This window comes from Pezoporus flaviventris, unplaced genomic scaffold (genome assembly GCF_033815535.1).
Source record: "Pezoporus flaviventris isolate CSIRO_AGI_PZ_B2104156 unplaced genomic scaffold, CSIRO_AGI_Pfla_v1 ptg000023l, whole genome shotgun sequence".
Taxonomy (NCBI): domain Eukaryota; kingdom Metazoa; phylum Chordata; class Aves; order Psittaciformes; family Psittacidae; genus Pezoporus; species Pezoporus flaviventris.
The window spans coordinates 1,878,350-1,905,047 of record NW_026892571.1 but is presented as its reverse complement, the minus strand read 5'-3'; the positions used below and the strand labels follow the sequence as shown (position 1 = coordinate 1,905,047).

The following is a 26,698-nucleotide window of genomic DNA, read 5'->3' as shown; positions in this document are numbered from 1 at the left end:
AGATCCCCTCTCAGTCTGCTCTTCTCCAGACCCATTGTGGCCTCTGCTGGACCCTATCCAGAGCTCCCTGTCTTATACTGAGCAGCACTGGACACAGTGCTCCAGATGTGGCCTCACCAGGGTTGAGTAGAGAGGAATCACCTCCCTCAACCTGCTGCCACACTGCTCCCCGTGCACCCCAGGACACTCTTTTCCCTGCTGGCCGCAAGGGCCAGCTCCTAGTCAACTTACTATCCCCCGATACTCCTAGGTTCTTCTCAGCTGAACTGCTCTCCAGCAGGTGAGCTCCCAGCCTGTGCTGGTACCTGGGGTTCTTCCTCCCCACGTGCAGTACCAAAGATGCCGATCTAGAAGCTGCTCAGCTAGTCGGATAGGAAAGGGAGCAAGAGTTGAACCTTCATTCAACAAGCCTGTGTTAGACAGGCTGACTACTCAATAATTACTGCCAGTAGGTCTGAGCAACCAGCCACACCCAGCAAATTGACTCACAGCGTATGAAGATAGCAAGTGGTGAAATGCCAAGAACGCCGGATGGCAGAGGAACGGAAGTAGAAAGTAAGAGATTTCCAGAACAACCGATTTAAACTACCATGCACAAATGAGGGAGCTTGCTGCTCAAAAGGAAATAAAAAAATACAAACCAAAACCAAACCAATCAAATAAAACACCCTAACAACAAACAAAACCCACAAAAGAGCAAGAGAAAACAATTCATGCGTCTGCACTTGGAAGTAACCTTGAAGACAGAGTCTATTCCATGACGTTTCCCTGAAAAGCCACTTCCAAGCAGATTTCCTTTTGATTTTGTGTTAATTGTGACTCAGATCTAATACACATAAAGTTTTAGTTTAATTCCTACTTATCAGCAGATCTTAATACCTGCAGCTCAAAAGGCCACCTGACACTAGAGTATAAATGAGAGGAGGCATGTTAGATTTTGGGTTAGACTTTCTTACATTTTCCTTTCCTATATGCACTTTTGAGAAGGATGCTATAAAGTTTTGTACTTTGATTTATTTGCTGTTTTAATAATGCTGCTATATAGCTCCATTATTTACAATATCAGCAAAGAGGAAAGCACAGATGAAAAGTACTTTCATGTTTCTAAATCACTTAACAATAAGAACCATATAAGTTTTTACAATTTGGGAAGGGAGAAGGTAGGGGAGGGAGTTTTCATTCAATGCCTTTGCTTTATTAAATAAGGTATACATATTAAAACATAAATCTTTATTTCTTACTAACGCCATGCTTTCTAGAGTTTTCTCACCTGAATAAATATTTCACACTGGGATCACGTATCTCTTAGGTAACCATTAAAACAATGTAAATCTTGATTCATCAGCAGTGGAAGTTACACATGTACACCAGTTCTAACAGGAAATTTGCCTTGAGGGCTTTTTCACCACACAAACTACCCTGCATCTGATTCCACATTAAGGGCTTCCTATCCAAGCTTCTGCCACCTGCCTCTACCTTGGATTTTCTTTGATTATTTAAGAGTATGGATACACTGAAAAGCAATGTGTTGCAGAATGCCATCCAAACCCAATCAGACAAACTAAGAATGTGCTTCCTCTCTAACCAGCATACAATAAAAAGCTTTCTGTAATGTCTTTAATCCAAATGTACATATTGAGCATCTAATTTGCTAAAGGTCACAGGTTCTGGAAAGAAATATTAAAAGTAGAATGAGTAAGACTCAGTTGGATTTGGAAGGGATATGCAGACTTGAGCCTGAAAGTTGAATATGACTTGTGTCTGATGACAAGATAATCAAAATCTAATTTTGGTGTTACTGGGAATAGAAGCAGCAAGTCAAAGCCTAGTTAGTCTGAGAACCTGTGACAGCAACTAGCCCCACCATACAGCAGCATATCAGTCACTGCCAAACACAGAATACCAGACCACAATAACTTTCAATCTGGACAAGCTTAATCACTCTCATGAAACGTTCCTACTGCAATGTGCTTCTTTGGATGTGTCCCAGTAAATTATTTGGTGAAAGATTTATGATGTGAAGAAGAACGAGAAGTAAAAACAACATTCATTTTTCTCAGCAATCAGAGTTGCCCTAAAGTAGGCTGTAAAAAATAGAAGGCAGATTCATCAGACTGGTTTGGGCTGCTTTGGATTTGGGGTTTTGGTTTTTTTTTATTGATTTTTTTTTTCCTTCAAGAAACCTATTGAATATATATGGAAAAGAGATGCAGTATGAAATACCCAAGAGATTATGAGTAGTATGGCATGGTAACATAACTGCACGTGGAAGAAAACTGAGTGCATTACACTTCCCAAGTGCCCCTCTCTGAGAATTCTACCAATATAACAATTTTCTATTTGATGTTAATAAAAATACTGGACAATCTTAAGGGATGTTATAAGAAACTTATTATAATCATTGTCACTACTAGTTTCTAACTCCTGTTAACATACCTATAGCGTTAGAAAAGATTAGAAAGCATGTTTGTACATATAAAAGAATAAAAAATGGAATTTGAGCTGACATACAGAAAGGAATTGGCTGCTGTTCATTACTGAAATTATCTCACTATACAAAAAGAGATGCAGTCACATACACAAAGCAATTCAACTGTGGTAAAAAAGCCAAAATATGTCAGAAGGCTGTTAGGTCCAGTTTAACATGATTGTCTTTTTTAGACTTCTTTTTACTAACTTCAATCATATACTGTAGTTGTTCTAACGTTTCACAGCAGAGATTTACTGCTAAACTAGGTCTGACCTGAGAATGAGAAAGCAGTCCATTCACTGTAACTATTGGCTAATAAATTTTGCATCAGCTGAAGCCTGGCTCAAGCAGAAACAAAATCCATGAGCTACGAATGCCAAGCAGGGAACTCTGGAAAAGCAAAGTTTTCAATCACCCCTTTGAAGCCCAGTTTAAAACTCTTAACAACTTATTACAGTGTTCTTTTAAGTACAATTTGGTTACAAAGAATACTTGAAGAAAAATTGCCTTTCAAAGCAACCTCTTTAAAGAGCTTTTCTAAAATCCTCATTTTTTTTTGCCTTACAGGAAATCTACCTTCACTGTGCTGTGTCAGCAGATGAAGTAAGAAAGAAGGTATTTTCTTTAAAAAGAAAAAAAAAAGTAAAAAAAAAAAAAAGTTAAAGTTTGATAATTGGTTCTCTTTGCTGGAAAAATACATGGCATAGAGAAAATTCACATATTACCAGAAGATTGTAAAATATTCAAATATTCAGAGGTGGCTGAATCATTGTCAAGCTTTTGACATATCCTAGTAGAAAGTATAAAAGTTTCTATTCATCTTAAAATACAGCATTCAAAAAAGGACTCCTCCACTTTAAATAAATCTTGTGATGTTTGAACGTTCTCTCAGATTCACTGAAGGGCTGCATTTTTGAGATTGATTGACTAATGAATATCCAGTGCAGGTGCTGAATTACGAATACATTTCTATCTATAGTTTACTATATTAGGGAAAATCTAAGACAAATTAATGGCATGGACCTGTCATTTTAGCCAAGAACCTGAACACCTGTTTTGAAGATGGCTGGAAAAAAAGCTCGACACAAAAATACTAAACTTATCCTGGATCACTTTGTACAAATATTATTACCGATACATTAAAAACAACTTTAAAAGTGGGATTCTATTATTTAGAAAAATTACAGGTAAACATCTTAGAAAAGATCACAGTAAAAGTTATGCCAGACTAAGGAGCTTCAGGTAATATACAGTCATGTCATCCATCAATCCTTTATACCAAAACTTCCAAATCCCATGCCAGAAAGCAGCATCTACGCCAAAGAGGAACATACTTCGGTAGGCGCATTGGTCAGCAATTAGTAAATAAGCTTATTTCAAAACATGCAAATGATGACAAGCTTTAAAGTTATATTCTCAGAGCTAAACTTCCAACAACATTTAATTTTCTTATCAAATGCTTTATTCACACTAGCTTCCAGAGGGATTTCTATTTCGGAGATCTACTCTTTCATGAAGACAATCAAGTCAGAACAGAATGACAATAAAATACTAAAGCAAACAAAATGATCTGTTTCAGACTTCTGAGCTCTGAATATAGTTTTTATTATTAGCATTCCACTGTCGAGCCATCATAAACAAAAATGGAAGTAGTACAACTTGGTCTTACGCTTCACAGATTTTCATAACTGAGTAATATATGATCAGGCAGCAGCTAAAACCAACTTCTTTGAGCAGTTCCAGTACCATGGTTAAACCAGATATTTTTTCAGGAAGTCAAATGCATGTAGCTTTGCTAACAGAAGAGACAAAATATTGAAGAAGATATCTACAATTGCTTAAAAATGTCAAGCTTTTTTTATAATAGAAGAATAAAAAATTCTCTAAAGACTATTTATTTTAAGCATGTTTATTTCCTACAGAATTTAATCCCATCAAAACACCCACTCAAATTTAGAATAAATTTACATGTATAAACTCCTAGATGTCTGCAGCTGGAAACTGCATGTGTAAGATGTAATGAACAGGATTTTCTACTGTGTGAACCACATTTTTATCCCTACAACATTAAAGTAGAAAGTGAGAACATGTACTAAGCCTTAACTTAATTTTTGCCAGTTATCTCAGATTTCATGTCAGTAGAGAAACTGTACACCCAGAAATATACCCAAGCTTTCAAATACAAGCAATTGTTATACAGACTTATTTTCTTAAGAAATTTGCTTTCTAAACTTAACAAAAGCAGGAAAAGAAGGACTTACTGCTCATATTCAACAGACATGTAGATGGCACTGAGGGACATGGTTTAGTGGTGGACTTGGCAGTGCTGGGGTAAGGTTTGGACTTCATGACCTTTTCCAGATTTTTTTCCAGCTTAAACAATTTTGTGATTCTATATTATTTAACAAAAACTGACTTTGGCTTTCTAAAATAAATGTTATTCATTGAGACACAACACCACAGACTAACGGAAAGGGGAAAAAAACATAATACGAGTGTTTCAATTCAGTTACCAACAATTTGCAGTCCCCTTCATAAAGAGGGCAGATAAGAACACATTAAGAGCAGGAGGAGGATGAACAGTTGTCAAATCAGTAATCAAGAGAAAAAGAACACCCTCATGAAATGCTGAATAATGACCTGGAAACTAAAATGAGGCACTTGAGCTGAAGCATCAATCATCCAGATAGGGAAAAGTAATACTTAGATGACTCCTGTACACAAAGGCTGAACAAACCACAGTGAAAATGGCTCCGGTAGCTCATATGATGTAGCTGCAGTTTGATGGGTTCTCTCTAGTTAAATACCTATAAGTAAAGACAGACCCTACAAGAACAGAGATTACCTCAGAAAACAGAACTGGATGTTTGATAGATCAAGCACAATGCAAACACCTCCAAATGTCTGTACACAGATGTGAGAGAAACAAGGGATTAGACAAGGGTTTAATTAGAGATGCTAATTAATGGATATTTTGATTTAAAGGTGAAAGCAGACACTGACTGCTGGCAGAATGCATTAACAAGTTGAGTGACATGATATCATATATATATAAAAAAGAGCTTTCATTGAACGATCTCCACAGAGAAGAGTAAGAACTTAGAATTTCTTGAGTCACAGTATCAGAAATATGCAGTAGGGAACTATCACATGGCTTTAACAAGCACATACATAAAGTAGTAGAGTTTCAGCAATTCAGGTTTTACTGGATAATCTGCCTTCCATAGAGGGGGCACAAAGGGCTGTACATTTGTATCTCAAAACTGCCTATACCTTACTTGATATAAAGCATATCTGATTCTTCAACTAAAACTAAACCAGGCCATTTATTTTAAAACCCATATCTAATTGTTGGCTGAATGACAATTTAATAGGTCTATTTGGTCAAGTTAACCAGATGATTGGATACTGTTCCTATGAAGCAATATCTACTAATGGCTTCAACACACGACTTCTGATTGATTCAGATAAGTGAATACCTGAATGAGAGTAAAACATTTAGTTATTGGACATAACACGTATTTAAAGTAAGAAGCCTTTTATAAAAGAAGAGATTGCTTCACCATGCTTACAAGTTCACAAAGGCAGGTTATTTCAAATATTCTAGGATCTCAATGCTGCAATAACATTAGAGCCAGTTATAAATGTAATTAAACAGGTTTTCTCCTTCCAGTTTATATGAGGTGAAGAGTGAGAAGGAGGAGTAAGCAGTGACAAAATGAAAGCAGAGGAAACAACACTCCCATTCCCACACTTAAATTATAACAGTTAGGAGCAGGAAAAGAATTCCAAGGCACCTGATTAATAGTGAATATAAGTTGGCCATATGGGATTTTACCATAACAGTGTTTTATTCTGAGAAAAGTACGTAATTTAACACAAAACAGTTGAAATGGTAAAATGGTATCCATTCTCCTACAGTTCTTTCATTAAACCTCCTTATAACACTGGTTACTTTAACAAGCAACAGAGGTTGTATACTGAGGATTACTGTAAAGAAACCAGTTCTACGTTTAAACAAACCTTGTCTTGGAAATTCATCCGACTCCCTGTGAACAAGGTCAGAAACTCGATTTCCATAGTGCATCCTGGTGTCATGATCATACGCCTTCAGTGTCTCACTTGAGCTGTAAGACTTCTGAGTTGGTACTCTGCAGTCTTCACTATCCAGTGAAGAACTTGTATAGCGACACTCTTTTCCGCACCGGCCCCTGGTCAGAGAACGGTGTCTTCTGTCTTTGATATCCATTATTCTGAGTCAGGTAGGGTGTTTTCAGAAAAGCCACTCTTATATTTGGGGCCAGTCACTGTCACCTAAAGCAGGAAAGGATAACAAAAGAGTGAGTAATGTTGTTACTAGAGTTTGTTTTATTCTAATTCCCTTCAATTATCCTTGAAGAACAAGGTGACACAGATCGAGAAGAAAGAGAAGACCCACATGACGCATCCTTAGAAATTGAAATAATCACCCTGAATGGGTGGGGGAAGAAAATAAAATGCTACAAGAGAATGGCATTGTATCTAAATTATCATCTTGTTGAAGTGTTTAAAAAATAAGGATAAAACAAAACCACTGTTATCTTTTGATTTTTGAATGAGCACTGATAACAGCACACAACTGACAGAATCGTATTTGTTCCTGTCCCTGCAACAGTACAAAGTAAAACAGACTCAAACCAGCTTTAATTCTTTCCATTCTTCCTACAGGAGGGCTTGCAATTAAGAAAGAAGCATGCAGGAGAGTTGCATAGAAGAAAATATTCCTATCCAGCATTGATGCATCACAAAGATGTGTGTTATCCCTGAACAATGTATTCAGAAGCAGCAGCTGATTCTATTGCCCCTGGATAATGTAATCGAAGCCCCTGTTCCAAACAAAAGGTGGACCAGATATCTCAGAGGTCCTTTCCAGCCTTGATGTTTCTGCGTTTTCATTATTCTCTGAAAACACTTTAGGAATTGGCTGCTCTTGGGCACCACAGAACATGACTAGAAGCTCCTCTTCACAATCTCTCAAGAAGACCAGTTTATTCATTTCAGCAGCTGGAGATCTTGAAAATTGTGTAAAAAATATCTTCTTGCTCACTGGAGCAGAAAGAGAGATTCTTACATTCTGCTTAATTAGGACACCCTTACTGTGGCATATATACTTTAATATATGCATAGTTAGCATGCATAAACCACAAAATGAAAGATACTGTTGAAAGCAAGAAATACACTAAGCATAAGCACCCTAACCACTGGGGTACTCATTATTTTGAGTTGGTATTATTTGGGTGTGTGTCTTTCTTTCATGGCATCCCATGCCCAGGTCTGTGTATTTGTCCTGAGAAACCCTCATGACAAAGCTTTTTGTTGGGAAGGAAATCTACCTACACAAAGAATACCCACATTTGCTAACAAGCAAAAATCAGAACTAAACCTCTGCTTTTCTATTCCTGGCTCAGAAGGTGAAGAAATGGTTTTGGCAAATCTAGCTGGGACAGTTGAAGACATTTTCTTTCCCGTTGTCACTACAGGATGCTCAAAAGCACTCCCCACAGAATGGGAGTAGGTCCTGCACACCAGCTGCACCCAGTCTTGGGCCAGAATCAAGAAGCGCTTCAGCAATACTATTGCTTCTGACAAAGCTACCACCAAGGTAACAAACCAGTCGTGGTAAAAACCCCAGAAGGCAGCCCTGTCTCTCACTGTTGTAGTTGTTTGAGCTGATAGGAGAGGAGGTCATAACATTGGTTTAAGTATTGCCTAAATCATGGCTTTTTGGCTGGAATAGCTTTTGTCCCTAAGAGAGAACAAACGTACTTGGCCAGAGGAACTAGTGAACTTGAGAAAAGGTTTATTGGCTTCATTTAGACTCTGACATTTAGACTTGTTGTGGGTTGCTTTTTTTTTGTTTTTGGGGTTGTTTTTTTTTCTTTCTATATTTCAAAGAAGAAAGTTAGGTAACCAGGAGAAACAGCTGCTTTAAGCCACGCACAGATACTCTGCAATCTGTGAGCAACACAAAGTGTAAACATGCTTACTTTTTTCTCCTTTCTCTCTTATTTTTAACCATGATGGTACATTTCAGAGGGGGAGAAAAGGAAAAAAACAACAAGACCACAAAAATCACAAAACAACACATCCAGAAAAGCCAAAACAAAATCAGAAGACATTCAGCCCTTAAAACTGGGAGGGTTAGTTTAGAATTTTAGATTAAAGATAACAGAAGACTCAATATATACTCCCATTTCTCACCTCTCTGACTGTCCAGTGGCTAAGCTGACTTCTCCATATCCAAATTAAGTTCAATTCTTTGATCCTGTAATATTTATTAAACTGTAAAGTATATTAACACTGGTGGCACAAACACTTGCTTGAAGTTTGAGAAGATACATGATCATTATGATTAACAATGCCTGGCTCTCTGATCCCAGTCCAGTGCTATCTCATCAAACTGAAGTATCAATAGATCACAAGTATAAAACACAGAAGCAGGTGAATGCAGCACCATATTGAGCAAAACCTGCCAGTTACTCTCTGGATGTCTTCGTGCTACTGGTCAATGCAAAAGCCTATTGCTCCACATGAAGTCTATCAGATCACAAACAGCTTTTGTTTTTATGATTGCTAAACTTTAAGCTGCCTGGCCTGATTTCTGTTGTTTTGGAAAGAACATTTAATTCCTTGTTACTACAGTTTAAAAGAAGAGTTCTGTCCTGGGTTCAGCAGTAGCAGTCATGTTTCTCCTCCTTGGTGGCTGGTGCAGTGCAGTGTTTTGACTTACGGCTCGGGAACAGAGCTGATAGAGATGTTTTGGTTTGGCCAAGGACTTTGTGAGCCTCATGCTCTGCCAGGGAGGAGGGGAAGCTGGGAGGAAGCAGAGACAGGACACCTGACCCAAACTGACCAAAGAGCTATTCCATACCACAGCACGTCATGCCCAGGATGTAACTGGGAGTTAGCCGGAAGGGCTGGGAGACTGCAGGGTTGGAGGAGGTATCGGTCGGAGCTTGGTCGGGCTTGGGGGGCGAGTTATCGGTCAGCGGGTGGTGAGGTGTTGTATTCTCTTCCCTTGTTATTTCCTTTATCATTATTATCATTGGTGGTAGCAGTAGTGATTTGTGTTATACCTTAGTTACTAAACTGTTCTTATCTCAACCCGTGGGAGTTGCATTCTTTTGATTCTCCTCTCCGTCCCTCCGAGAGCAGGGGGAGGGCAAGAAAGGGGGGGAAGTGAGTGAACGAATTACCTGACTGGGTTTAAACCACGACAAGTTCACAATGACTGAGCCAAACCTTCTGATTCTTTCCATGATATCAGCTTCTTAAAGCATCTTCTTTAAGAAAACAGATATTTTTTAATTTTTCCCTCAATAAATATTATTTTGTTTTGTGCAATTACAACTACAAAAATAAAAGGAAATAGTAAGACAATGCTCTAATGTTGATAATGCCAAGAATATTCCCCAGTAACCCTTATGTGCTGAATATAAGGCATCAACATCTGCATGGTTGGCACCATAAGAAGCACAAGGAAATAAATGTAGAAATATGATAAATCTATTCCAACAGCTTTACTTTGAGCTTTCTCATGGAAAGTCTCATTACAAGAATCAGACACTGATAATTTGGTGAAAGATTTGACCTTTATAACTATTAAAAATTTCTTGAACTTTAGTAAATTTTAAAAGATGCTTAAAAATATTACAGATAAAGTGAAAACATTCTTAGGGGGTTTATTCAATGACATGTTCATATTTATTACAGTACTTCTTAACTTTTTCCTAATTTTTCTGTTAACTTGAGGAGAGATCCCAAGCATCTGAGACTAAATACATATACCTAAATGCAACAAAATATTCTCACAGATTCTCCTCTCATCCTCCTCTCTGTTTTGTTCACAGAAATCCTCAAAGCAGTCAGGCAACAACAGTTCCACAGCATTGGCAACAAACTGCTCTTCAGATTCTGACAACAGTATCACCATACATGGCTTGAAATGTGATGAAATTAAATTGTAACACACTTTAGGAAAACTTGTTTCACATACTTATCTTAAATAGATGAAATACTGTTTCAGTTCTATGCTAAATACCTTCCCTGTTAGAATGTGAAATCTTTATGCAATCTATTCCTGAAAGGTAAAATTTGATAGCTTTGGGTAAGCGAGAATAATGGTTAGATTCAATTTGGGTTTAAAATCCCTGATACTTTTTGACTTGCCTATCTCAAGGGCACTTTATGAATGGTTTATTTTGAGTAATTGACCTAAATAGTAACTGATTTAATAATTTCTTTTGTTTCAAAGGATTTCACTAAGTCTGCTCACATTGACCCACTTATACTACAGAGTAGTACTACCACTAACTGACTTCAACTGTTTTTCTCATCTATCAGTGTCTTAATTCTCTATGAAGCACTAGTAGGACCCCCATCTAACTTTCTGAGTAAGGTATTTATGGCTTGCAAAATTGTTGGTCAAGTTTCAAAGGTGTGTAGTCTCACACTATAGATCTAGACCTTCCACAGACAGGAAATCAAAAGCAATAAATGGGACATGCTCTATTTGCTGCTGACATCTATCTCATGTGCCGCAAGCTGCACACGTCTAATAAACTTTGGACTCACTATTCACCTTCTACAAAACTTTTGTGTTTATGTGAAGCAACTATTTACCTGGACATGAGTACTGCAGTGATCACAAGAGAGTAAGTGGTAACTGTGGGGTAGTTTAAGGATGCTAAAACACTGTGTGTTGAGGAGAGAGGAGAGAACTGAGGAGCTTAGAAGTGGAAAAGAGGGGTTTGTTTCAGGGGCCTAAAAAAAAAAAAATTGACCACTTCTTGTGTTAGCAAAGTCAAATCAATAGGAGGCATGCAGAGAGGACTCAAAATGAATTTTAATGGCTTAGAAAAGCCTACGCTAAAAGTCTCTTTAAATTTGAAGTTGATACTTACACTGATCTTACTTAAGTTACGTGCTTGTTTCTTGTATTTTCTAATGATCCCTTATACTATTAGAGGGTACATGGTCATTAGAACTGCCACTCACAACAGACAGAATGCAGTAATCACTTGGAAGTTCAAGAGAAAACAAAGCACTTCACATTTACTTTGTGCCCCTAAATAACCTAGCACAACTAGATCAAGACATTACAATAGTGCATACAGTATGAGAAATAGGCTTTTTTTCCCTCTCATTTTAAAAAAGAAGTAGTACACCATGTACCAATCTGTTCATTAAAAAACAGGTCTCATAAAAGCCTGTACTCCTTTTCATCAGCAACAATTGGAAATAAGCTTGTGATTTAGAGATTCAAATGCTGTTCATTATTTTATGCAAAGACTATTTTTGAAATGAGAAAATTCAATAATTCAGCTTTGGCATAGTACAAATTTTCAGGGAATAAGTAAAAGGGTTCTTTAACTGATGTATTATTTTCAGATTCTAATACCGGTGAAAAAGTACATCTCTCCTGGATCACCTCTGCCTTTTAAAAAAGGCAATAAATAAAATGTGGGGTTTTTTTTAATGAAATACTACTATAGTCTGTACACTTTGTTACATAAAATAATGTTGATGACAAGTACGCTGTTTTTGATCTGAGCCAAAAAACAAAGCATATTTGGACAGTCTGTTTGGTGTAATAATGCAACCTCCATTTCCACTGGTAAGTCTTCCTTCTGATTTTTTCATACTCTCTTTTTTTTTTTGTCACTCCAAATACTGAATTTTCCTTTCAGTGTAGCTACTCTATGTATTGTGTTGAAAATTAGGCATATTTAGTGTGACATGTGAAATAGCTATTTCAGAGCAGTTTTGATGAATGATTCAAGTTTAAGTAATAGAAGACATACAGTGCTTATAGGCATCCTGTGTTGTGCTGTACTGCAGAGAAAAACTGCTTTTCTTACCATTTTTTTCTGTCAGTAAATAAAAGCTATAGGAAGCATTTTCAGACTAAGGGCAGTCAAAATCGTACACACAACAAAATCAAGCACTGTGCCAAAGCTTTATCTCATGTATGTGTTTTTATCAATGTAAATATACATATTTTTATTTCCAAGCTATCTTCTGAGATTTCTGTACTGCAGGAACTTCTTACAAATCCCAGAACTGTTTAAATCTCTTTTGAAAATAACATCCCATTAAAAAAATAACATGCCATTAAGAACTGATGAAAAGCCCAGGAGCTACTAGACAGACAGCTTTCTAACAGCTTTAGTCTCACATCATGCACAGGCTGCTAAGGCTTAACCCCTTATTTTCCACTGAGTGTGGGGCACAGGGGTTGATACATGTAAGCACATCCTCCTCTCTGTACTGAGAGGCTTCAGAATGAAAGTGACACTGAGGATAAATGGGGAATTTATTTCTAGCAGGTACTTTATGTCAGTTGAAAAAGCAGGTAGACAAACTCAGATACAAATATCTAAATGTTATTAAACGTGGCTTCTGGTTTATGAACCTCATGAGCTGGGATCACCACAGATTTGGAAACCACACCAGTAAAATTTCACTATTAGCCAAACATCTGCTATGAACTGTGTGCTTTTTCCCATCTGAGAACAACATGAGAAATAGCAGGCTTCAAAGTCATGTAATAGGTTCTAGAGTGGGGAGAAAAATACCGGCTTTTAAGCCTCCATCACACAAACCTAATGAAGTGCCTCAGTGAGCCCACACAGCATATTTACATGATTATTCTTGAAAATTTATTTTAAACTCACTAGACTATTATTTTCATCCTACATATTTCAGCAGCTGGTCATCACAAGATTGCGGCAACCACCATGCTGATTCCCACCCTAGGTGTTGCATTGGCCATTAGGAGTAGACCGTGTCCCACTGACTTGGAAAGATGGTCATGTTTTGTGAAACGTGAGACACAAGCAATGAAAGAGTACAGAATGTCCAAATAGCAAAGAGTTTATATCTTTTTTTCAGAGAAGGGCTTATCAGGGCACGCAAATTAGTGCTAAGCAGAGCATGACATATAAATAAGGCTGAAATGACACCTTCTTTTCTTCCTAGATACACGGAGGTAAAACGATAGAGAATTTGAAGAAGTAAAGAAAAGAAAGTAGCAGAATAATCTTTTTCATGTATCCTGGAGTTTCTCAGCTGTGTGAAGTTTCCAAGTTTTGCCCATTGGGGAGTGTTTTTCCCTCTTTTCTGAATGAGGCATTAATATTGCCCCCATTCCAAACACTGCTCAAGTAAGAAATACCGAAAAAAAGAGGGTTGACCCAGGGATAACATATTTCCACTCCTAACTCACAGCTGCTTACAAATATGCATTAAGCTTTAAGATAGCCATAAGAGCTAAATCTGTATTATCTTTATTCTACAGAAAAAAATGAAACACCGAAAGGGAAGAGCCCCCCTGAGGTCATACAATGGGTCTGCTGCACACTGGGAGCCCCAAGTTCCAGTTCTCAGTTTCCTGCTCACAATATAATTGTTATCTAGCACACAATAATTATCTACATACTTCCATCATTCCATACAGTCAGATAAAAAAGAATCAAGTCACCACAGAACAATACAAAAAGTCAGCTCCTTAATTAATATAATTACTTAAAATGACTATAGCTGAACAAGTTCACAGAATGGATTTAAAGATCAAATACAAACTGGCCACTTCAAAAGACTAAGTTTACAAAAATAATTGCCTAAAGAGCATTATTACTCTTCCACTGCCTAGAAAGAACAAACAATACTATTAACTGCTGCTAAAATGCTGTTAATGAAGAAAGGTAGACTAATTTATCATTGCATAATTAACACCATGCAGTTAAGCATGCTTTAACGATTCTGTATAATAGTTTCCTATCACTAGAGAATACTTTTGAATCAGGAAATAATTGTCTAAATAATTTTTGATTAAGTCTTTGATCAAAATGATCAACATTTATAGAAGTGAGAGAGCTCTAAATGCCCATGCAATGAATGACAACTTGCTTTATATAATAATCCATTGATGATCTTATTTTTCTTTCTAATCCTAGGGTAGAATGCTGTCTTTAATTAAGTTAATAGGATTTTTACCCTATCAGTTTTTACCCTTAGCTCCATTATTAGCAATGGAGCCAAGACATCAGGCTCATTTGAGCACAAGCTGTACTCCAGCCATTCCCCTTCTCTTTTGCTTTTACCAACACTTAGTCATTAGTTCGTTTAATTTTTCTGTTCTCTTGGCAGGCTCCTTACTTTTCCCCATAGCTTCAGTTACGGATTTGAATGCTGTTCACTACCACAAGCCTTTTCCTTTATGCCCAGGCTGATCTCTGAGAACTCTTGGGCACTATGCTTCCATATTAAACTCGAGGGGTTTGATTTTAAACATATGACTGTGCTATAAAGGCGGAGAAAGGACATGTACTTTTCTTGAAACCAAGTAGGTCCATGCCAAGAAATTTAAGAGGGTTACTTCCTTCCTTCTCCACTTCCATATGTTAAAACATTCTGTAACTCTACACCTGTTGGGCACCTTCATTCTTGCTGGCACTAGCAGAAGCTGTGCCACTGGGTAAATGATCAGCCAAAAGAAAACCATTGGGAACACACCTTTCATTTCTTCTTAACTCTTAATAGATGAGTACTCTGTTAATGGGGAACTTTTCCAAAATCTGAGATCAAATGAGGCTCCTGTGTACATCTCATCAGAAGATGTTACTATAAGATCATGTTGCTGAAGAGGTTTCTCAGCGATTTTCAAACCTCTACAAGACTGTTCTCAGAACTCATCAAACGAAGTAATCATGCAAACAGTTATGAGTTTAGGTACTTTACTTCTCATTTCAGTTGAGAACACCACCTGCTTTTGACTCTAAATTTACATCACTCCCCTTCTTTCCTTAAAGATTCCATGGAACCTCTCCTGCCTCAATTTGACACTGTTTTCATATACTCATTAACAAGATGCTTTAATATGCTTTCTCCCTGCTAGCAGTGCCAACCTACAAAAATATTCTTTGAAGAAGGCTTTGCTAGTGACCATTTTTAAGGTTGTATAAACTTGTCATGATAATAAAGTGCGACAATATTTTAAAATGCCTATTAGTATTTAGTATTACTTCTATAAATACAGCTATTCCCAACTACACAAGTAAATAACACACTCGGCTGAGCTCTGATACTCCCCTCTGCTGTGGGGGGGAGAGAAAAAAACCAGAAGGAACAAAGAGAGTCCTTTTATTTGTGTAAACTCTCAGCCTTACTTCTTGGGAGTTCTCTGCCTCTGTAAGCGCACAGATTTTATCAGAAATAACAACTTCCTAAAGCAATTCTTTGTTTTAAAGGTTCAAGGGAGGTTAAGAAAAAGTTAAAGGGAAAAAAAGATATATGAATGGAAGACAATGAGACATCCTGCTACAGCACACAAAATAGATGCTATTATATGTCAACAGCTTCCATAAAAGTATTTTCTGAAACATTTTAAATTCTAGATGGTCTCAGACAGTAGACACTTTGCAGAATGAAACAAGAAGGCTGCACTGTAAGATTCCCAGCTAACAACTACACTTCAAGTATTGTTCCATCTTTCAATAAAGCAAAATAAATTGCTTTATAAAAAACAATTAACCCTCGCAGCAGCAGGCAAAATGAACAACAACTGCTCTATGAAATGACCAACTGCAATTCAAAAATCTCCAGGGAATTTCCAGAGTCCACATAGCAAGGCATTGGCAGCGACAGAACTGAGGTCTGTCACTCCAAAAGCTGGTCCACCCAACCCTGCAGTGCAATGTTTGCTTGCATATTATCATAGAAGAAGAGGACAGAAAGGACATTCTTGATTAATGGAAATATTTTTAATAAGAAAAATACACTTCTAGGAAATCAACTGGTCCAATGCCACAAGAACAGCAAATACCTCATAATATTGTACACTCTCTGTTCCATCACCAAACCATGAAGAGAAAGGCCACATCACTCTGGAGGAAAATCACTCTAGAGAAAAGGCCACATACTTTAAGACATGGTAGCTACCTACTCATTTGGGCAGCACATGGAATGCAACATATATATATTTTCCCACTGCAAGTTCCTTCTGCAGACTTTGTGATAGAACCACAATTTTGTTTCCTATCCTCTATCTGTGTGTGTCTCCAAAGAAAGCCTGGCATTCGCTGGTGGTTAAGAGGTTTCCTCTGTGTCACTTTGTCAGCAGTCACTGCTCACGTGGCTGAGTTGTCAGAAGCAAGCCCACCTGGCTCCTCAGCTGCCACAGTTGTCAATGTTCTATGTGAACTTCATCCAACACCTAGCAGAAGGTGCCTGAAGGCACCGGGAGACAGCAAAGTCTGAAGCTGTACCAGCACAGAACATGGAGATCACATATTCTCAGATAAGCTACTGCATGAGAAATGCAAACAACCATCTCCTATTCAGCATGTGTGGCTGATCTTTGGAAAGCAAGAAGAGTCACGAGGAAGTAACCAGTTAAAAAACCTCAAAACTGCAAGGAATCTTTACAAAATCCATTGTGCCCTTTTGTTCCATTGCCATTTCACAGAAAGTACAGTAACAAAACTGCAATGTCTAACTTCTCGAGACTAAGCTCACTGCATTAAAGCCAGCCCCCACGATTTGCCATCTGCTGCCTAGATTGCCATGTATCCAGAATGCAGAGATGTCTACATTCTTCAACTGCCATGGTCAAACTTCCCAGCAAAAGCATCAGCATTTTATAACAAGGATAGAGATCAAACCTAAGGGAATCTGGCCAGAAAGATCTAAACCAAATGTAAACCAAATGTTGTTTCACCTACCACATTCAGCTGAACCACCAAGTCTTGCAAAGTAAAATTTGTAACTTCAGTGAAGACGCTTGGTTCAACCTATTGTATTTGCACAGCTATAAGGACATGCTGTTCTACATCCACAGAATATGGAATTGAAATATTCTAAAAATGTTCTTAAAAATGCTTATGCTCCAAAGACATTGGAATTGGTAAAGTTTATGGCTTTGTTTTTCAGAACAGAAAAGAAGGTAGAGGTCCAAAACTCAGTTGATTCTTCTACTAAGGTTTAGATGCTATGTTCAGAAAATGAAAATAAGGAACGCAGTTTAATAAAAATTACATCATGGAACTAGAGTTCTTTACAGTCATAACCAACTTGTTAGAAGTTAAACACAACAAGCCTTAAATTCCATCTTTGCTCCAATGCTGTATTATCTACCTAGGTAAATGATTTCTTAATACCATTATTTTTAGCAGTACTCTACAGACGGCAACAATATTGCATGGAGTTCTCCCTCCACAAAACAAGAAAGATGTCCATGAACTGGAACAATTCCAGGCAAGGATGTCAGTGTCTCAAGAGACTGGGAAAGTCATTTACATGGAGAAATGAAGGAACTGGGCTGGTTTAACCTGCCAAAGAGATGGCTAAGTGGGACCTAGCAAGGGCTTTCCTATACCTAAGAGGCTACGGAGAAAAGGGAACCAGGGTCTTTAGTGAGGGGAACCAAAGGCAAGTGAAAAAGCATAGGCACAAACTGAAGTACAGGAAGCTTTGATCGAAATAAGTTGGGTGAAAATGCTGTGGGGACAAATATGCACTAGAAGGTATAGCTGCAGAGGCTGGGGAATTTTGCATGTTTTCAAGATTCAATTGCACCAAGCCCTTAGCAACCTGGTCTCAGTTCAGTATTGAAGCTTGGATTACGTGAGCTCCAGAGGCCGTTTCCAGCCTCAATGGTCAGTGACTCTATGATATTCTTCATTCAGGTAAAGTTCCACAACCATTAAAATAGATATAATGCATATATATATATTTAGGAAACAAGCCTGTAAAGTGAACACATGATGAAAGCTTTGAAAGCTAAGCACACAGGCTTACGAAGTCAGAGTTTTTAAAAGCAGAACATTAATCTAATCTTGCAGATTTAAAGCTGAGCTCATAGCTTCAATAGCACAACAAGGCAGAGATCACATTACATCTGCACAAGGGTGCAGAGTGCAGAGGACCAGCAAACATCGCTGCAGTGGGGTCCTTGCTACACCATCATGCTGTGGCAGAACAGAAGGAATCCACACATAAAGGTAAGCCAGAGAGAGCAGAATGGGCTTTGTTGCTTCAGTTTCACAATACAGACCATCTGAGAGAACTGAAAATGCCCAAAATGCAGTTCTAGAGAGCAGAAAATTTACAGGAACTAAAAAGCACAGTTTAACAACAGTAACTCTATCATAATTCCCAAGACACTGCTGTAAGCTCATACACTTCCAAATTTATCATTTGACAGTACTGACTTTGAAATGGTCCCTTAAGAATGCGAGAATAAACCTAAAAGAAATCAACTCCACCATACATTATAATAATACTACTACAAATCTGAAGAAAACAACTCAAGAGAAGGAACTGTAACCTCTAACACCTGAGAGACCACCTCTCCATCAGTCACAGCCATGTTCCCATGTCATGTAAATCAAGGTATTTTGCATTTTCCATTGAGGATTTTGTCTTTTGTTGGCAGCCCGGCAATCATAGGATTCATCTGTGCCTATCCTATAGATAGACTGTTTGTGGAATATTAGGCACAATTCCTGCCAGCAGAAATTGTGAAGATAGGAACACTTTAGGTACATTCCATGAACAAGTGTTGGTATTTCTTGAGATGTGCAGAGTCAATAAAGTGTCCCAATTAACCATCTCGTTTGTAACTTGCCTTTTTGGTAGTTATGTCTGAGTTGCCATCAATCTTAACAGGTCCAGAATTTCAAGCTCTGTATTTCTATGTGTATGAAACTTGATCACCCAGACACACACTTCTGGCTTAATAGTCACACATGCGCCTCGATGCCCTGAACAAAGACTAATGTGAGTAACATCTTTCTACGTCTTTCACAAACAATTTTACTAATGCTCCACCCTTTAAAGCATTTCTCCTCTTCACAGCACTGCAATTGCATATTTTAATACATAAAGTTACTGAGGCAGAGAAGAGCAAAGCCACAGAGCAACCCTGCTATTTAAAGTCTCCCTTAGCTTCAGTAGTTTGTTCTGCCTTACAGGCAGTGGGAAACAGCCTCCTCTCTCTCTACCTCTCAGAGAAGGAAGGAAACTGGAAGCAAACACTATAAATGCTTTATTATCCTGAACTGAAATCAATAAACTATGACCAGTTTTAACCTAATTTACTAGGAAAGAGAATTGGAAAGATATCTGACAAAGCTTTTCATATACATTAAGAGCCATCGTACTGTAAATTTAGGTCAATAGTGAGACACACAATGACCTACAGGTAAAATGATCCATATACCATTACCAATTTCCTCAGTTATCCAAATTACCTCTGTAATTTCTAACTTGCACAAAATCCTTTATGAATTATTAAAATTAAAACTAACAGACAAAAAGTAGATAAAAGGAATCTCATTTTTGATGGCATTTTCAGTGGTAAGCACATGTCACTCTTGAACAGCAAATTCTGCACAAAAACAGTGGCAGAGACCATGACTATCAACTCCCAGAGGCACTGGATGCAGGACCTTGGTCCGTGGCCAGGCAAGGCGATGGTCTTCGGGTACTGATGAGAACTCCAAATACCTCAGAAGTAAAAAGCTTCTTACAAAGCTTAGACATCTCATCTTCTCCAAAACCAGTCTCCTATGCATGTTTGAGAATTTTCTAAGTGGAATAGCCAAAGCCACTGACATCGCTTGCAGCACTGCCGTAAAGATTTCGTGGAAGATAGAAATTACTGAAGGACTCAGGACAACTCTAGTTCTGTCTTTCCAGCAACAGAGAACAGGCAGCACAGGCAACTGCATCTGAATATAGTGCATCAGGCAGCAAAGATACCTCCTTCAGCAGCAATTCATACTGACTTCCTTCTAGCAAAAGCTGCTCCCTGAACCATATAGCCAACTTTCTATGGGCAAGAGTTCTGTGCTAGAAGAGTTCAGGTAACTAGAATTTAAATCAGAAAAAGAAAACAAGTATTTGTTAAATCATATGCGCTTAGACTAAAATCCAAACAACCAAGAATCTGTGAATAAACCACTAAACTGGTTTCAATTCTAACAATATTAAAAACATAATCATTTTTATGTTTTTTTTTTCATTTGAGCTACCGTACGATTTCCATTTAAATCACTCAGTTACTCCCTTCTCATTCTCATTTCCTAAGAGGCAAACTTAAAGAATGACATCCACCAGACTGAGTGAGCACACCAAGAGTTAACAACTGAGCACACAACTGATGGAAATCAAGCTTCATCAATTGAACAAGACTGCCCAACTCCAGGATTTTGATTAAAGAGTAGGCTTTAGCAAGATGTGATGTACATACAGGTACATGCACAACTTAGAGATTTCCTTGCTTGAATTTTTGATTAGGGTATTCTTGCAAATAAATAAACAGGCTTTTTATTTACTTTGGCTGTAAGTGCACTTCCTCATTCTCATAAAAATATTGTCAATGACAAAACAGTCTGAATAAATATTTGCTCCTTTAAAAATCTATATATTCACTGAGTATCTTGATGGAATCATCAGATTTACAGTTGGACTGGCTTAAATTGTCAGAACTAACATTAGTTCTCAGCAGTTCTAGCCTGAACAAGCAAAGTTTCCCTGTTTTGCAGAGGTGAAAAAAGTTAGATGTCTGCCTTTAAGTCATTTAACCATCTGAAATGTTTTATATTCAGTATAAGAAACTTATATGAGGCTACTGGAATACTTTCCAATAATCAAGACTACAGAATTAGGAAATGTCCCATTTAGAAATTGAGTTTTGAGTGATAAGAATGAAATACAAATTGGTCCGTAGTTCCATGACTCCATTTAGGCTGCACTAATATTAGTTGTGATACAGTGCAAGTGCATCACCAGACAGATGGGCAGATCAGTGCTTCAAATGGGTATGATTTAAAAATTGTAACTCAACATAAAATTGTGACATATCAGTTAATTAGATTTTTTAAAATGAAGAGTAAGAATGCTTTTAGAAGTTATTTCTTTATATAGAGGGACTCGTCCATACTTCCTGAGAATTCCAGAAATCAGATAAGTCTAAGGATAACTCTGCTTATCTATGTAGAACTAGGCAAATCCTCACCTTGCTAAGTAACATAGTTTATCAGAAGAAGCAAAAGCTTGTTTCATTATGATTCCCAGTAAGAACTTAACTATGGAAAAGCAAGGTGACATGTCATGAAAATCACCCATAATTTCTACTAAAACACACACACGTATGATTATAAATGCTGTGTTCAAGCTCCGCAGCCAAAACAACCTCTCTGGCTCCTGTCAGAGCCCTGTGCAGTAATAAAAGACAGAGTAACAACAATGGAAAGAGTATTCAAGGTAGCAGAGAATTTTGCTCTAGATCAACCTGTGACAAAAAGCAGAATAAGGAGCATCGAAAGCACCCAAACTGGATTTACAACAAGGCACAAAATTTGTAGAGCAGCAGGTAAAACTAAAAGATTACCAGTAAAGGTCAGAGCTCAGTGCACACATTTCACAGCTGTGTACTGACAGTACTGTAAGATTTTCTTTTTTCCATTCTGAATCAGAACTTTATTAACATTCTTTGGGGTTCAGCTACTTGATTCTGACCCATTTCTGCCTCCCAGCGTTTACAAGCTTCTTAATTTTGTCTGCTCCCCAAACCCATCTGCATTTCTGGAAATCCTGCTCCTTTGTTTCTCTTGATTTCACAAATTCTAGGTGGAGTTGCACTTGCAACAATCTACAATTCTCTTTATAAATTAATCTAGCATGGGGAAACAGCACAGATTTGCAGAATTCAGCTCTTCCTCATGTGCATATCCAAAATTAGTGACAATTAATGAGTTTCTACTGTGTATATTTATATGCAACTCTTTGAAGTAATCATTACTAGCCAGCAAATTCACTTGGAGAAATGGGTTGATAAAAGAAAAGTAACTAATACATTATCCCCGTATCTGCAGTACCATTCAGTAACGCTTTTAACCCTTGTCCTGTATCCAAAGTACACTAATAGACCAAATTCTATATCCCACAAGTAATGCTAACCAAAATTATGAACTTTTAAGTATGCTGAATGTGCCTTAAAAAGTGAAGTCTAAAGACTTTTCCTCCCTGGAAGGTAAGCTTTTCTACCAAGACTCAGTTTCTTCTGGTCCCAAAATAAATAAGATTTCATGCACAATTACCTTTATCTGCCTCAAATCAAGAAAAGCATTAAAATCAATCTTAAAAAAAAAAAGGTATATTTAGCCAATGTGACGATTACTGTAAGTCTTGTAGGAACACAAATGTGCTGAATATGAAACTTACTGGTTGAAAGGTGCTTTAGAAGGTATTGCTAGAATGCTTTCAAAACAGTGCAGCCACTTACAAAGAGTATTCAGGTGCTGTACCCAGCTGCAAAAGAGTGCTCTTTCATGGCATTAGTTTTATAATGAGTCTTTTCAGCCAAATGTCAAAGAATGTATGGTTCACATACTTTAAACTGAATTAACTTATAATTCAGTGTTTGACAGAGCTAATGCTCAATTGTTTCTAAAGGGTCTGCAAAGGAAAATATTTAATTTTTTATTCAGCAAACATTTAACTAAAATTATGGTTTGCTTTGTTTTCATGCTGAGGATTGTATTTGACACTGTAACAGAGAAAAGCAGCCTGTGCTAGTAAACACCATTCTAAATATTGTAGTCACAATTTTCCTTGCTTTATATTAGAAAGAATTTAATAAGACCTAAATTTTGGAATATGGCATTAATGCTGGTAGAAGAGCCTTTCTCCCAGCAAATTCTGTTTCATCATCCAAGCAATTAAAAAACTTCCTGACAGATGAGTTAATGCTCACAGTGTGCAGGTTTGAATCCCAACAGGGACACCGCCACATGTTTTCAAAAGCCTACAAACCCATGGGCATATATACCTACAGCTAGTTTAAGGTATAAGTAATGCTAATGAGAAGGCCGAAGTTACTGTTTCCACTTCAAGTCTTATTAATCTTACATTTTCTTAATAACAGACACCAGAAGTTACTTTCTGTTTAACAGTGCAAGGTTAATAAACACTTTGCAATTAATGTCATAATCTACTGTGTACATCTTCAGAGTCAGTTTTATCTTCTTCACACAAAGATAATGATGGAGATGTATAATGATAATGATAGGAGCACTGCAGCTCCTATAAATCCCTTCACCTCCACTGAGTTGCTGGAGATATGTTGATTTGCATCACCTGAGAATTATGCGAGGTTCTGCCCCCAAGCAGGTTCTGCCCCATCTGTCTGAAAGTTCCTTTTCAGGTGAAATGCAGTTACATACCAGAAACAGTTCTGGTTTTGTCAGAAGTATCTCTGCTTATATGTCAAATATATGTATGTAAAAAATATGCTTATTTATATAAATATAAATGGCACATTTAAATTTAAATGTAAATTTAAATATACCATTTTGGATTTCAGTCAACTGATCACGGGAAGGTATCAGCTGATTCTAGATTTCTGAGCAACACTGGACAATCAAATCTCACTCTCATTGGACACGTATGCCACATTCACATCATATTTGCAAGCTAATTTTAAAATCTAAGAAGTGGAGAGTTATGGAATATTGCCTTACATAATAACCTAAGAAAACTTGTACTTCTCATGAGAGTTCTGTGTCACATTGTCTACAAAAGTGTAAAAGTCCCCTCCATTTCTTAAAGTTCAAATATACAGCAAAATAATGCTGCAATCCCACCAGCAGCAATAGCAAGTTTGCCAAATTCTCTCTCTACAAGAGCACAGAAAATGGAAATTTAAGATTAAAGCAGCTGGTAATTCTACCAAGATGTAAAACCCACAGTCCTCACACATGGGGCCTCCTCCCAGGAAATGCCCAGGGAGGACAGAGGTGTTTCTGTCAATGGGCTCATTCCACCCAGCATAAAGAACTGCTTTCATTTGTTCATTTCAACTTAGCTGGAACCCGTACTTGGTCGTGTGGATGCATACATGAAAATGGGATGGACTTACTCATTTTTAGTAGAAAGTCTTCAAAAAGAAAAGAAGAAAATTGAGAAGTCTTACATATTTGGGGGGGTTGGGCAAGATGACGTCCAGAGATCCCTTTCAACCTCAACCATTCTCTGATTCTCTAGTTGTTATCTCTCAAATAAATGTTCTTTTAAAAGGCCATTATGAAGAATTATCAGCAATTCCCTGTGTACACAGATGATGAAGAGGAAATGCAAAGTAAGATGCAAGATTTGGACCCAGAACTTGCAGTATTTCATTACAAAACTTGAAATCAATTGCTTTAAGGTATTTCCAAGGAGACAAGGACCAGCATGGAGGTAACTTGATGAATATTCCCATGCAAGCTTTAGCTTAGTTTTCTTTCAAATCCAAAGGTTTTTCTCCTCATTTCTCCTTACACATGACGTTCACAAACATTCAAATGCAGAACATGCTATTTTCATATGGACGATAAGAAGATGGAAAATAAATTCTGCTGACAGGGCAGATGGAATGGGAATCTGTATAGTAATTTATAATGGACTAATCAAATAGCATGTCTCTTTTTCACTTCTTTATGTGTACGTTTCGTGTATGTGGATATTTATTTATTTCTACAAGCAAATATTCCAGATAATTTTAGTAAAAAAAAACAAAAAACACTTGAAATTTGTTATTACATGATGGAATTTTAATCTGAGTAGATAGAAAACACTCTCTCCAGATTATTTTCAGAATCTAAGGGAGGCTTAAGAACCTCCCATAGACCTCCAAAGGGAATTATAGCAGAGGAGTTTTTCAGATTTACACCTCACTGAGATGGAAAGGTCTGTGTACATCAAATATTAAAAACAAACTCACTATAAATAACCTCTAACTGAAGCATAGCCCCAGTGACAACTAACATTTTTTTCTTTTTCTCTCATTTTTGCCCTTTGACATAGCAGCGTGAAAACACTAAAAGAAAAGATGGAACATGTATCTATAAAATGATCTAAAATTTTCCAGTTCTCATGATGTTACCAGTGAAGGCAAGGTACAGGGTGTATGTGGTCATATTCCACTGTCATCAACAAATAAAACTGACCAGAAAACAGAGCACAGTGTTAACTACAATATAGTCCTGCTACATAATCTGTAATAAGAGATTTAATTTTTAATACTATAAAAAAGGACTATTCCCTATCTCTCCTAAAATATTTGTAAATTATATCACAAATTAAGAGGTGGCCCTAACTATCTGAGCACCACTTGATATTTGCTTTATGTTAATAGACATTCTCTTGAGTAGCTGTGCTTGAATATGTTATAAAGAATAAAAGGAAACACTATTTAGCAGTGTTTTTAAAACCCTGAATGATTTCCGTAATTTGTGACAGTCGGCAGATTTTGATAGTATCTCGCATTGATTTTTATGTTTCAAGATGACAATCATTACGCTATTATCTGCAGTTTGAGCAGTGGAACCTAACCTCCTAATTAGGATGAAAAATTGCTCCAGTTGCAACCCCAGTAAGTCACAAGTCATCAATTATTTTAATAAGAATTAATTTAAAAAAACCAGCAAGGTTGTATTGGAAGTTATTCTGACATGTGTATTGATTAACACTTGATATTACATCCAATAAAGGACTCATTAAATACAGCATCAATCTAAACATAATATTTGGTATTCCTTTGATTTTTATTTATTTATTATAAAGTAAAATAAAATAGGACAAAGCACTAAAAGATTATTAAGGTAAAGTAGCTGTTTGATTGGATGTGTTAACTTCACACCACACTTGAGAGTAACACAACGGAGGACTTCACACTGTGCTACACTAAAAGGGTATATGGCTAAGGAAGCTGGTATTTCTTTTCTATGTCAGCATGAAATATCTCAACAAATCTCACAATTTTCAAAATATAAAATACCTGCCACATACAGAATCAGTCATGTCTTGATTACTGCGACCTTGTTTATTACCACCCCACAGCCATTTTTCTTTTTAGGAACATGCAAAACCGGGGTATGTGCATTGAAAACACAAGGAGATTTCGTCATTTTCCATTTTCTGCTTGATGTTGGAAGGACATTGAAGGAATTCAAAACGCAACTTCTTTGTTTTTCTGAGATCTGCTAAAGTAGCAATATTTATTAACGTGGCATCTACCAAACAAACTGGGAAACCATTAATATTAACTATCATATAGCTATTTCATAAAAAGGGTTTTTCTACTCCTGTTTCCACTTGTCTGAATTAAAAAGCTTTTCAGATTCATATTTGAGCTTTCCCATG

At 37.1% G+C, this 26,698-nt stretch overlaps 1 protein-coding gene across 2 annotated transcripts in view; it reads right to left on the bottom strand.

Annotated features, from left to right (window-relative positions):
• TENM2 (teneurin transmembrane protein 2) overlaps positions 1-26,698 on the bottom strand; it is a 681,089-nt gene that overhangs the window by 525,195 nt on the left and 129,196 nt on the right. For both annotated transcript variants that reach the window (XM_061456391.1, XM_061456390.1), the window contains one exon: positions 6,494-6,784. In XM_061456391.1, coding sequence (XP_061312375.1) covers positions 6,494-6,719 — 226 coding nt within the window. In that variant the 5' untranslated portion in view covers positions 6,720-6,784. The remainder of the gene's footprint in view (positions 1-6,493; positions 6,785-26,698) is intronic.